Source organism: Hippoglossus stenolepis, chromosome 6, assembly GCF_022539355.2.
Source record: "Hippoglossus stenolepis isolate QCI-W04-F060 chromosome 6, HSTE1.2, whole genome shotgun sequence".
In the NCBI taxonomy this organism is placed as follows: domain Eukaryota; kingdom Metazoa; phylum Chordata; class Actinopteri; order Pleuronectiformes; family Pleuronectidae; genus Hippoglossus; species Hippoglossus stenolepis.
This window is the reverse complement of record NC_061488.1, coordinates 20,362,349-20,375,013: the sequence shown is the minus strand read 5'-3', so window position 1 is coordinate 20,375,013 and position 12,665 is coordinate 20,362,349. Positions and strand designations below refer to the sequence as shown.

The window sequence follows — 12,665 nt, the reverse complement described above, 5'->3', positions numbered from 1 at the left end:
TATTAAGAATGACAGAAAAAATATCCTGTGGAACTCTGCGGCATCATTATCCCACATCACCATGGAAACAGGGTTGGGAATACATGGTAGTTAAGAAGTAATCAGAAGTGTTCAGAGCCAAGGGTTTTCCTGAGTGTTGCTGTGACAGTGATTAGTTCACAGCAGATAAAATGTCTCCTGCCAAATCAAAATACTTCAATTTAAATTAGCAATGCCTTTGAACGTAAAATAACAATTTTGGTTGAAATGGGAAAACCCAATTATTATAAAATTATATTATATCATATTATAGGACGTCGTTGTTTCACACCGGACGTTTTCCAAACGTTACCATCGCATAAACACTTCCGGTGTGTGCCATAATACCGCTGCGCATACTTCAGGTTTGTTGAACCGTTTTCAATGCGCCGTGGATAACTTCACCTTTTACTGTATCTGGGCTTTTAATGAGCCTTTCGGAAACGGATAGATGTTCTGTAGTTCATTCCCCAAACCGCTACTCTAATGATTCTTTTTAAACCCGTCTAGTTAGCTGCGGGAGTTGTTTAGCAACTGTACCCCGTGCTAGTTTTAGCCGCTCGTTAGCTAATACGTTAGCATCACGTTGGACTTAACAACACACAGCGGGTTTAAAAGTAGCTACCGACCATTTTGCTTCATGTGCTGGTTTAAACTCAACCATTACGTAATTAACAGCTGTATAACGTTAGCAGGCTCTACGTGTCTCATTGATTAGCCTGTCAGCTAACACGCGCTGTAGTCTTTTGCTGCACTGCAGCTAAACACAAATGACCGCCAGAATCACGTCGTAATGTAAACACGGTGAGCTTCGAGCCCCAGTTCGTTGTCGGTGCAACGATGCATTGGTGAAACTGTGATATAATTAAGACATAAATATGTGAGTAGAAGTGACGTTTTAATAAATCGTTTTGCTGTCGTCGGGACTGGTTGTCTGCGGCGTGTGCATCTGTTTTAAATGATCTTATGTCACTGTGGTTTTTGTCCGTAAAGGTGTTTGGAACATGCACGACTAACAGAAAAAGTGAAATGGAATATAAACAGTTGATCTAGTTAGTAAAAAAGATCCAAGTACACCAGGTGAAAAGAAAAACATAGCAATGACTGACAGGTAGATGCTTCTTCTCTGTCCTCGATCTGTTATAACCACATTTCTTTATTTACTATTCACATGTGACTGAGCTGAGACCACATGTAAAGAACACCTGTGTTGTGTTTGTGTGTTTTGATGTGGACCAGGCGGTGCAGAGTGGATGCTGATGGGGGACGAAAAGGAGACCTGGAAAGTTAAAACTCTTGACGAAATCCTACTTGAGAAGAAACGTAGAAGAGAATTAGAAGAGAAAACAGACCCCAAGCGCCAGAAAAATGTAAAGTATTTCAAAGTTAATCTAAGACCCATATGACACGTACACGTTGAGTCAATATTAAAAATGATCTTTTATCATAGCTGTGACTTATAATTATTGTAATTTAATGATACAGGTCAATGTGATGAGTTATTAATATAAATGATTACAAATAGCATATTGGATAATTAACTTAGCTTTTGCACCATAATCATTATCTGAGGATATATTTAATAATTAACTGTAGCTGCAGCCTAAACTTCTGCTCTTTTTGTTTCGCACAGTTCACACAGAGCCTTGTTCCACAGGCGGATGATCGGGAATCCAAACGAGACACTCCGGAGGAAGGAGAACTACAGGATCAAAGAATGGAAATAACAATTCGTAATTCCCCGTACACACGGGAAGACTCGACAGAGGACAGGTGCTAGGAATCTTTTGAAAACTTAACATGAGTAAACTTATTGTTGTTGAATGAAAAGTCAGGAAATTGTATTTTTATGGTGTAGGCAAGTATACATGTAATAATTAAATGTAATAATTTAATGTTTTGTCATCCTTTGGAAATGATATACAAGACAGTACCACTGGCTTGTCAGAGTCTCACAGTATTTCATTTATTTGCAGAGGAGAGGAAGATGACTCATTAGCTATCAAGCCTCCACAGCAGATAGCGAGGAAAGACAAATCTCACCACAGAAAGGAGGAAAAGAGAAAAGATAAGAGACGTCACCGTAGTCACTCTGATGAAGGAGGTATGAGATATAGTTTAATAAAAACACATTGTTTTGAAGCTGAATGAAACACATTTTGAACTGTTTTTGGGGGTGTTTTTCGACTCATGATTTTTGCTTCTACAGTAGTTAAACATGTCCGACCGAAAGACAAAGAAAAAGAGCGAGAGAGTGAGCGCAGGAAGCGTCTGTGGGAGGAGGACAAAGCCCGGCGAGACTGGGAGAGACAGAAACGAAGGGAACAGGCCAGAGCTCATTCTCGAAGAGAGAGGTGAGTGTTGACCCTAGAGAGGAACCACAAATTCAGATGGGACAATATGTCAATCACTGAGTATAGCTGTGAAGCCATCAGAGCAATTTCACGACCATAAACTAATTGTGTCAAATTTTATCAACCCAAACAAAAAATACAGCAAACAATGACAAAACTGGACCTTTGGTTATCTGAACAGACCTCGAGTGGAATCTCCTGGGTTTTTTTTGGACCACAGGGACCGCCTGGAGCAGCAGGAGCGCCAGCGTGAACGGGATAGAAAGCTGCGAGAACAGCAGAAAGAGCAACGAGAGCTCAAGGAACGAGAGAGGAGGGCAGAGGAGCGACGCAAAGAAAGAGGGGGTCGACGAGAAGGTCAGTGAGCTAACCCAGACACGTGCTGGACAACAGGGGCTTTTTACACTTTGCATAGAGCCAAGCTAGCTGTCATCAGTCTTTATCTAAAAACACTTCCTGACTCCAACTCTGTAGCTAATGCACACACTCAAGAATACATATAAGACAACATATTTCCCAAAATGTGGAAATGTTCATTTAAGCACAAAATCCACAGCATTCATTGTCAGTTTACTGAACACCTAACACATGGACTCTAAGGTGGTGTCTACAGCAGTGAATAATAGAGACTTTCATTTCCACAGTGCCGTCTCACCACAGGATGCTCCCTGATGACTATGATGATAAGACAAAACAAACTCACCGCAGCCGCAGTCCCACCCGCCTTCCCCAAAACAGAACAGAACACAGCGAACAACGGACGAGTGCAAGTGAGTTTACCATTATATCTCAGTCTGTTAAAAAAATCTCTATTTCCTCATATTTCTTAGCTGTAAATGTACCCTTTCATTGTTTTTTGGTATGATTCTCTGAGATCACATTTCAGCATAGCTCACACTACCTTTTCTCTGCAGCATTGAAGGATGAGAAGCCGGATGGCAAAGACCTGCTCGCAGACCTTCAGGACATCAGTGACAGTGAAAGGAAGACCAGCAGTGCAGAATCCTCCATAGGTAATGGACCATCTAATCTACACTTCTAGAGCGAACAAATGACAGCACATGCAAAGACCAATTTGCGCTCTACAGCAATCTCACAGTAATTTATGTTCAATATCTGTAGTGACATCGCTACTTCTTTAGAATGTTGACAGCAAAGCTTTTAACTGTACAAGAAGGTGTCGATACATAACCACCAGAACCAATATCATGATGACATGACAGTTTTACAGTTACATTTCTTCCGATTATATAACAGTTGTGCTCCAATCATCTCATTCTTGTTTAGCGTCAGGATCAGGCTCTGAGGAAGAGGATGACGAAGATGAAGAGGAGTCCAGCAGCCAGAGTGAGGGTGCGGAAGAAGAGGGGGATGAAGGGGAGTCAGTCACAGGCTCAGAAAGGTCTGAGCAGAGTGCAGGTAAAACATTTTTAAACTGCTCTACTATTATGACTTCTCTTACTTTGACAGTATCTCAGGTTTAACACAGCAGCTTCCTCCTTTACAGAGGATGTGAGTGAGGACGAGCAGTCGGAGGAGGACTTCGAAGAGGAGAGGGAAAATGGAAATCACATCCCTGCAGGTGGGTCTGAAGCTGAGAAATGATTCTGTGGCTGAAACTGCGATGTCCACAACTTTCTGTAATTTGCCCAATGTCTTCTGTGGGGAAGACATGTTGACGGGTCTTTTAATTTTGGGGTTTACACTAGAAAACCCAAAATATTTTTGGATTACAACAGTGAAAAGTACAGGAATCTTTTTTCAGATTACTAAGGTATCCATATTGTGACATTTTTGTTTGTTATTGTTAAATTTTACAGTCACGCTTACATTTTGAATTGTGATTAGTGGCTAAAGACACAAAATGCTAAGCTTTCAGAATATTATTCATATTTATAAGCTGTATATCACTAAGCGGGAAAAAACAAACGAACTTAAGCCTTCACCTTGCAGTGCCTGAGTCCCGTTTTGACCACGACTCAGAGGAAAGTGGAGAAGACATGGAGGATGATGATGAGGAGGAGGATGAGGATGAAGCAGGTGACGGTGACCCCACTCCTCAGTCTCAGACTCACTCACGCTCCCCCACTCCCGAAGAGAATTACATCCCAGACTCTCCCCCAATTTCACCTGTGGAGCTGAAGAAGGAGCTGCCAAAGTATCTGCCTGCTTTACAGGTCAGCACCAAATTAGCACAAACCACATCCCCCATGTGTATGTAATCCCCTAATACAAGTGAGTGTATGTAGAAGTCTTCAGTCAGTTATATTGTTGGTTTGTTTGTTTTCAGGGTTGTCGCAGTGTTGAGGAGTTCCAGTGTCTGAACCGAATAGAGGAGGGAACCTATGGTGTAGTGTACAGAGCCAAGGACAAAAAGACAGGTATGAGAATAACTGAGCAGATAGATTTGCATTGACGATTATCAGTCTTGTTGTTTGAAGAGACAGTCAATGCGGTCTAATGTTTGCAGATGAGATTGTGGCCCTGAAAAGGCTGAAGATGGAGAAGGAGAAGGAGGGCTTCCCCATAACCTCTTTAAGAGAAATCAATACCATTCTGAAAGCTCAACACCCAAACATCGTCACCGTGAGGGTGAGAAGACTTAGAAAATTCTTATATAGGCACCAATGCTTTTATTGATGCTGTTCCAGAAAATAATCGTATCTACTCTTTCCCTACACCAGGAAATAGTTGTTGGAAGCAATATGGACAAGATCTACATCGTGATGAACTATGTAGAACATGACCTGAAGAGTCTGATGGAAACCATGAAGCAGCCCTTCCTACCAGGTGATTTTAGACGTGATTGAGCTGTGGTCCATCTGATAGAAATATGTTCTCTCTTGCAGATGTAGATGTGACCTTTAGCAGTGAAGGTCTCTCTTGCATCTCAAAAAAGTTATTTTAAATCATGACCCTTTTTTTTAGGTGAAGTAAAGACTCTGATGATTCAGCTGCTTCGAGGAGTCCGACATCTCCATGACAACTGGATTCTGCACCGTGACCTGAAGACGTCCAATCTGCTGCTGAGCCACAAGGGAATCCTCAAGGTATGTTTAGGACTGTGGATCCCATTGATATGGTTTAATTAGATCTCCGTTAGTTGTTACCTTGTCAACAGCTACTCTTCCTGAGATCCTAGAGAGCAACTTAAGGAGCTAAGGGTCTGTAGCAAAATCTAATTCTGCAATTATGTAATTTAAAGTGAAGTAGTTCTACATTCACTGCCGATTTTCTTTTAGTTCACGTTTACATCATTGGTTTTAGTCTTTCTCACAGATATCTGGGACAATTAGGTTCTGAACATAGAATAATATGTCCACTCCTCCACGTTTGATTAGACTGATTTCAAATTTCCTATGGCTTTCTGGGAAATGTAGGAAAATGTGGGAGATCAGGCAGACTGCTGGTTGCCTTGGAATACAGTAAACATTACAGATTAATATACTGTGTAAAGCATGAATAAGTTCATCTACCCTGTGTTTAGACATATAGTTACATTACTTAATCCTCACTATTGCAATTAATAGACAACAAATTAAAATGTATAATACATGTACTTTACACCTACTGTATACTAACTGTAGAATAAGTTCATCAGGAAACCTTGAGTAGATCTAGGGTTGCAGATAAAACACCTCTACTAATATGTTCTAGTGCTTTGGATGCCCTCTGTGCTAGTACTGTGCTAATCCTTCTTGATATCAAATGTTACATTTTTCCTTTTCCACTTCAGGAGGACGACCTAAACGGTCTTAAAGTTTGATGTGGAGTTTTGGTGTTTCCAATATCTGTTATTGTAGTCCTAACTTTTTTTCATTCTTTGCTTCAGCAGTCAATGTAAAACTTAAAGCATCAACATGATTTTAGGTTCATGATCATAAAACGAAGTGGACTTTCCTACCCAAACACATATTTTAGTTTATATATTGCTGTGAAAGGGCAGTAAGTAAGTCTGAAAATGAAATTTACAGTTGGAGTATTTAATCCTACAGTATTAAATAGAGATATAGATAGAATTGTTTTACAAGCACTGGGGTAGTTAGGAAACTTCCCCGCGTCCAGCAAGGGAATTATAATATATATAGATGTACCAATACACAAACTCAAAAAAAGGGTTTCCTTTACTTCGTCTGTCGATGATGCACAACTTTCCTCCAAGCTAGTCGCGGCACAGTCCAGTTGCACAAACAGCCTATGATTACTAAAAGTCAATTAGAGCATGAACTTCTGACAAAATGTCCAACAGGCTGGGTCCATGTGTAAATAAACTAGGTTCAGACAGACATTTATTAGTGTGAATTTAATGGAAGATGACAGTAGCAAATAAAAATCACAATCCATCATACATCTTTTCAAATTAAAGTTGTATCCTGTGTGGTGCTGTCATTTCATTTTCTATGAAAGCTCAAGGGCTCAAAGGGATAGTTCACCGAAAAATAAGAAATTCACTCCTCTACTCACTACTATGCCGATGGAGGGGTGGGTGAAGTGTTTGAGTCCACAAAACACTTCTGGAGTCTCAGAAGTAAACTTTGTTGCAGCAGAATCCAATACAATTGAACTCAATGGTGACCTACACTTCAGACGTAATAAAACGACAGAAAAAACACAACATGCCTCCATACTGCTCATGTGGTGTCATCCAAGGGTCCGCAAGCCCCGACATTCATATTCGAACCCGAAACGAGGTAATTTACTCCATGTTTTTAGCCCCTGACAATCCTAATGTGTTTTGTGGACTCAAACACTTCACCCACCCCTCCATCGGCATAGTGGTGAGTAGATAATGAGTACATTTTTCGGTGAAGTCTCCCTTTAACAAAATACTCCCCTCTAGAGGAACATCAATAAAGCAGAGGCCTTGATCTTCTACTCAACATAAATTGTCTTAAAAGTAATTTTTTCCCTCCATCTGTCTTCTCCTGTAGATTGGCGACTTTGGTTTGGCGCGGGAGTACGGTTCCCCCCTGAAGCCGTACACGCCTGTAGTGGTGACCCTGTGGTACCGGTCGCCAGATTTGCTGCTTGGAGCCAAGGTGAGAATTCAAGTTCACACTACCTCCCCACATCACAGGAGCAGATGAAATGCCTATGCATTGGTTTAAGCTAGAGACATTAAGCATTTGATTTAAAGATGCTAAATACCGAGAAACACCATTTGAGTTTTATAGTGTATCATTTACAAACCCAGGTGACAGATGTCCAGCAGCCTGTCAGGGCACATTCAGTTTTACATGCAAGACGATCTCAAACATAGAAATCTGCCAGGAAGACTGAGGATTTTATGTTTCTGTGGACTGCCACTGTGTTTGTTCTTCTCTCCGCAGGAGTACTCCACAGCTGTGGACATGTGGTCAGTGGGCTGCATATTTGGCGAGCTCCTGACCCAGAAGCCTCTGTTCCCTGGAAAATCTGAAATTGACCAAATTAACAAGATTTTTAAGGTAAATGCCGCCATTTTCCGTCATAAAATGAAATATATCCTCACCATAAAGTATATGCAGCTCTTCTGTTAACTGCCTGTTGAACTTTTGTGTGTCCTATGTCTGCATACCAACCTGCAGTTCTGCAATGCACCACAGGGTGGTGCTGTTGGTAAATGTCAGTGCAGCTGATGAAGTTATTTAACCCAGAAGCTCATCAGTTAGCTGAATAATTTTCAGTAGGTGATCTGCATTAGGCGTGACAGCCCTGTGTGTGGACTGATGTCACTGCGACTATGTCATCCTACAGTCGTCACCAGTGATGAATTAACGTATTGAAATGTACTTGGGACTGGTAGATTACCACATGTCTGTGGTTGATGAACTACTCAGCCAAAATGGAAATATCTCAAATGCATGTGTCCTCGCACTCATAGTTTGTCTGCTGGCTCGTCTGTGTTGCCTGTAGGATCTGGGGTCACCGAGTGAGAAGATCTGGCCCGGCTACAACGAGCTGCCCGCTGTGAAGAAGATGACTTTCACAGAGTATCCCTACAACAACCTGCGAAAGCGATTTGGAGCACTGCTCTCAGACCAGGGCTTTGACCTCATGAACAAGTAGGTTCTTAAAGACTGTCTTATTCCACACAACACTGCCTCTTTACTGCACCACAATGAGGCTCAGCATGGTATTCCAGCTGTGTGCCAGTTGCTGCCGGTGTTGACCCAACTGACCCCAACTACTGACAGATTTGGATTTTTAACTAATTAAGGCCGGATGCGACGTGTTTATATACCTTTTAAGACGGCTGTGACGTTTGCGTGCTTGTCCCTTACGAGCCAGATGAAACGTTTGTCTCATCATAATGTCATCGTTTTTAAGAAATGTGACTAATGAAATGCATCTTGATTTGTTGAATTACTCGTAGGAAAGGCAAAATGCATGATGAGTAATGTAGTTTGTTTCTTAGCGCTCCTAGCCTGCAAAAAGTTTTTAAAGTCGCGTTTTAGATAAAACTGTTTTAAGACATGATTTGTGGGTAAAGTCTGGAGAATTGGGTCTGGACTTTACCTGCAGTTTGCCTTTCACACACACAACACAGCGGGAGGTTCTCTGCACAGACGCGATCACAACAGCAACAAATCCTCTGCATTATAAAGTTGAGAGGTGGAACAGTCAGGTGCAGCAGGCAGAGCCAGGACCTAACACCAGGAGGCTCTCACTCTGACATTTGCGTTCGCACATGCACCTCCTCTGGAGAAAGTGCAGTGCATGTCTGAAAGCAGCTTAGGAGACTGGTTTGAGGTAGCGGAAGAAAGGGAGTGGGGTCTTTGCAAGTTTATAGACTGTTGGTTTTAAAAAAGAATTCCAAGGAGTTTAGGGTTCTTAATGCGTTAAGGGTCTGGTCTATCAAGGATCAATAATGGAAAAAAAATGAAATATCCATGTATGCATTATATAAAAAATATTTTATGGCAGTATTTTCCGTCCATTAGAATCTAATATTATCACAGGTCAGTGAAAAGCAAATATCAAACACTAATATCCGTAACAATCAGCATCATGCCAACACTGGAAATTGCCTTACTTGGATGAGCGCGGTGCTACTCTGTCGCATTCTCTGTCTTTCCAGAGCTTCTTATTCAGTCAGTGCATTTCTGGCAAGTTGACTTCAAACATGACAATGGTAGTGGATTGGTAATTCATCAGCATACCATAGCAGCAGTCCCTTTCCATCCTCCTGTTCTGTTTCTCCAACACGCACACACATACACACTCACCATGGTGATGCTCCACGCTACAGGAAAATGTTTTAGAAAGCTCACATTTAATGGGGAAAATCATTTTTAAACATAGAGAATAACAGCTTTATAATTCTATCTTGCACATTCCAGAGATCAGAATAGTTTAACAGCTCCAAAGAGCAGAGATGCGTTTCTCCACATTTGCCTCTCTCAGATCTTAACCCACCCACAGAGCTTTTTCTGCCTGCACCTGTAAATGACAAAACCATACCACTGGCTTCTCCTCACAGCTGCAGAGGACGGTAACAACATGTCCACTGTGCTGCCAGAGGGATCATGGTTCAATGGAAGTTTGGCGCATGGCCAACGCTGCTGAAGCTTTCCAGCTGTCAGAAGACTCATGAAGCATTTACTCAGGGACACATTCACACTGCAGGAGGTCAACACGTAAAATTACTCTTTGAAAAACCTCAGACAACTGTGTAAAAGACGCTTGGCGGTTTAGGTTGGCAGGTAGACATCACAGAGCTGTTTGGAATATCACACCCCTCTGTGTAGCAAAGTGTTTGAAGGTCAAGGCATTGAGTATCCTGCCTGAGCCCTTCTGATCTTCTTCAAACTCTAATAAGATTTGATAGAAAAGAGATTTAGATTTTAATCCTGAGCCTAAAGATGCGGAATATTACTGGTTTTCCCTTCTACTAAGTGATTCATCGCCTTTTTCTAGGTATAAACAAGTCTGTATGCTTCAGATAAAAATCAGCAGAGCTCTGGGGAGGATCAAACCCACAGGTGCAGGAAGAAGCAGACATTCTTGGAATTTCAAAACAAACAATAAGTCAGACACAAGTGGTAGATTATCCCCTTCAAATGCCAGCATCGGCCCCATGTGCCCCCTGGCCCGGATAGACATCACCTCCGCGCTTGAGCCCACCTACAATGTGCAGACAGTCTGAGCTTCCTGGTGGCATGTGATTCTTTACTGAAATGTTTCTTCAGTGTATTAGAATCTCAATAGGAACCTGATCACCGACTGTTTTCCAGATTTCTTACTTACTGCCCCAGTAAGAGGATTGTGTCCGATGAGGCACTGAAGCACGAGTACTTCAGAGAGACGCCACTGCCCATTGAACCGTCCATGTTCCCCACCTGGCCGGCCAAGAGCGAGCAGCAGAGGGTGAAGAGAGGCACCAGTCCCCGTCCACCCGAGGGAGGCCTGGGCTATGCTCAACTGGTAAGGACATTAGGCTCCACTTTCTCCATTACATACAGCTACCAGGCTTTCCGAACGCCGCCTGTGTTAAATAGATTACAGACCTACAGGCTTCTGCTTTGTGTCCGCGTATTTCCTCCTTGTGTTTTCCATGATGAGCACACTTTAGATCTTAATGTTTTCAGCAGTGGTCCTACCCACCCTGAAGTTTATTTTTATAAAGGCTGATGATGCTGATATTTTTTTCAGTGGAAGTTACAGGTGATATTTTTTGTCTTATCAATAAATTTGCCAAAGTTTCTCATGTTTAACCTCAGTTTTATTCTCATCATGTGGAACAGCTTGTGTAAGAGACCATCAACACTCAAAACCAAGGAAGAATAATAACAATATTAATGATAAACATGTTCGTGCATACAATGGAATACAATCTAAATGTCTAAATAGGGTCTATTCTGGTTTTCCAAAGTTAATCAGTATTGTATTTATCAGTTGAACAACACACGTGAGAAATGAGACTATGATGAAAGTTAACTTTGTTTCCACTTTGTCTTCAGGGTGACGATGACCTAAAGGACACAGGCTTTCACCTGACAACCAGCAACCAGGGAGTGTCGGCAGTCGGTCCAGGATTCAGCCTCAAATTCTGAGCCCAGGATTGCACGACACCTGGCTGTCGAACTGAGGAAGAGGGGGAGCAAAGAGTTCTGGGACTTTTTGGATTAATGTCTGATCCATTACAACTCTCACCAAAGAGTCAGGACTGTCTCACAGCAAGACTGGTGGCTCGAAAAATATAGAATTTTCCCCTCCACTTTTAAGCCACTTCTCTGTATTTTCAAGCCATTTTACCATTTCACAAATGGTCATTTTAGCTCATAAACAGAAGACAACGATAAATCTGTCAGAACTTCAGCTCTCATGTTTGACTTTTATTTTTATTTTCCCTTTTATACTTCATGAGAGAGGAGCTGATTTTATAAATGGTTGGCATTTCCTGGCTGCCTGAGCTACTGTATAATGATGCAGAATTGGCTGTGTTTTCCCTCCAGCATAATGTTAAAAATTTACTTGGGCCTGTCAGCTCACTTGATGACAGCGGGACGATGTTTTTGTTAGAAATAAAGCTTGAAACTTTGTTTGGTCTGCCATTTTCCCCGTATTTATAAACTCTCTACAAGCTATGTAAACACAACCGCACACTGCCACGGGAGGAAAAAAAATCCAGGGAAGTCGAGCTTTAAAAAAAAAAAAAAAAAAGAAAGAAGCCTTGAACCCAATTTAATAGTCGCTGTCCAAAAGTGATGTCATTCTTTGCACTGCACACTTTGTCTCAGTACTTTGTTCTTTCAGGGGAAAAGAGGCCCAGAATTTGCTCTGCCTTTGTTTTTAAATGGCTCTGCAGCTTCAGTATTAAACCAATAAATTCTTTGATTTCGAGCCGAAGAAAAATAAACAGCACAGTTTCGTTGCCTGCAAGACTGCTCGCTGCCTTCGCTGGAATACACGCGCAACAATACCCTGGTCTTTGGACTTCTAGAGCCAGCACTGAATGGAAATGTTCATTAATCAGTTTTATCTATCCCCAGACCCCAGCGGAGCCCTTCTGCAGATTATTACACCTGATGTGTTGAATAAGCTCGGAAGGAGAGCTGCTAGTGGAGCTGACTGCTGGGCCTCTGGAGACAGACTGCTGGCTTCACTGCGAGGCTAGTAAAGTAAGCTAGACGTCTGAGGTGTTCCATATGCGGTCGAAGGTCCAAATTGTTCTAAAGGCTGTAGACAACATTGCTTATTCTGGCTTTATTAGCTTAGTTTGGTTAGTGTGTAAATTACTCAAATGGCATGCATCGACGCAAAGGGCTTCTGTAAAGCTGAAAAGAAACACATTAGGGACATGGGCACTTT

The 12,665-nt window shown here is 41.8% G+C and overlaps 1 protein-coding gene across 4 annotated transcripts; it reads left to right on the top strand.

The window, feature by feature from the left end:
• The first annotated feature begins 325 nt into the window (after positions 1–325).
• On the top strand, positions 326–11,896 carry cdk11b (cyclin-dependent kinase 11B). 4 transcript variants are annotated; one of them, XM_035158625.1, is made up of 21 exons: positions 360–383; positions 1,012–1,129; positions 1,258–1,388; positions 1,652–1,791; positions 1,995–2,122; positions 2,228–2,372; positions 2,593–2,729; positions 3,017–3,142; positions 3,287–3,385; positions 3,660–3,791; positions 3,880–3,954; positions 4,326–4,549; positions 4,663–4,753; positions 4,843–4,964; positions 5,057–5,162; positions 5,301–5,422; positions 7,304–7,411; positions 7,703–7,819; positions 8,268–8,416; positions 10,589–10,778; positions 11,315–11,896. In XM_035158625.1, the coding sequence occupies exons 3-21, from the start codon at positions 1,272–1,274 to the stop codon at positions 11,405–11,407; spliced, it is 2,421 nt and encodes an 806-aa protein (XP_035014516.1). In that variant the 5' UTR covers positions 360–383; positions 1,012–1,129; positions 1,258–1,271; the 3' UTR covers positions 11,408–11,896. The 4 variants fall into 4 exon arrangements, with proteins under 4 accessions (XP_035014515.1, XP_035014516.1, XP_035014513.1 ...); XM_035158622.1 differs by having other exon boundaries at positions 2,554–2,729; XM_035158623.1 differs by lacking the exon at positions 360–383 and adding an exon at positions 390–898 and having other exon boundaries at positions 2,554–2,729.
• Positions 11,897–12,665: the final 769 nt, after the last annotated feature.

What these genes read in the sequence shown, in the direction of transcription:
- cdk11b (XM_035158624.1), top strand. Translation starts at nt 1,272, where the DNA reads ATGCTGATGGGGGACGAAAAGGAGACCTGGAAAGTTAAAACTCTTGAC. An exon ending in TAGTCACTCTGATGAAGGAG is followed by an intron (nt 2,123 to 2,227) that starts GTATGAGATATA and finishes TTGCTTCTACAG; the next exon opens with TAGTTAAACATGTCCGACCG. An exon ending in CAAACATCGTCACCGTGAGG is followed by an intron (nt 4,965 to 5,056) that starts GTGAGAAGACTT and finishes TCCCTACACCAG; the next exon opens with GAAATAGTTGTTGGAAGCAA.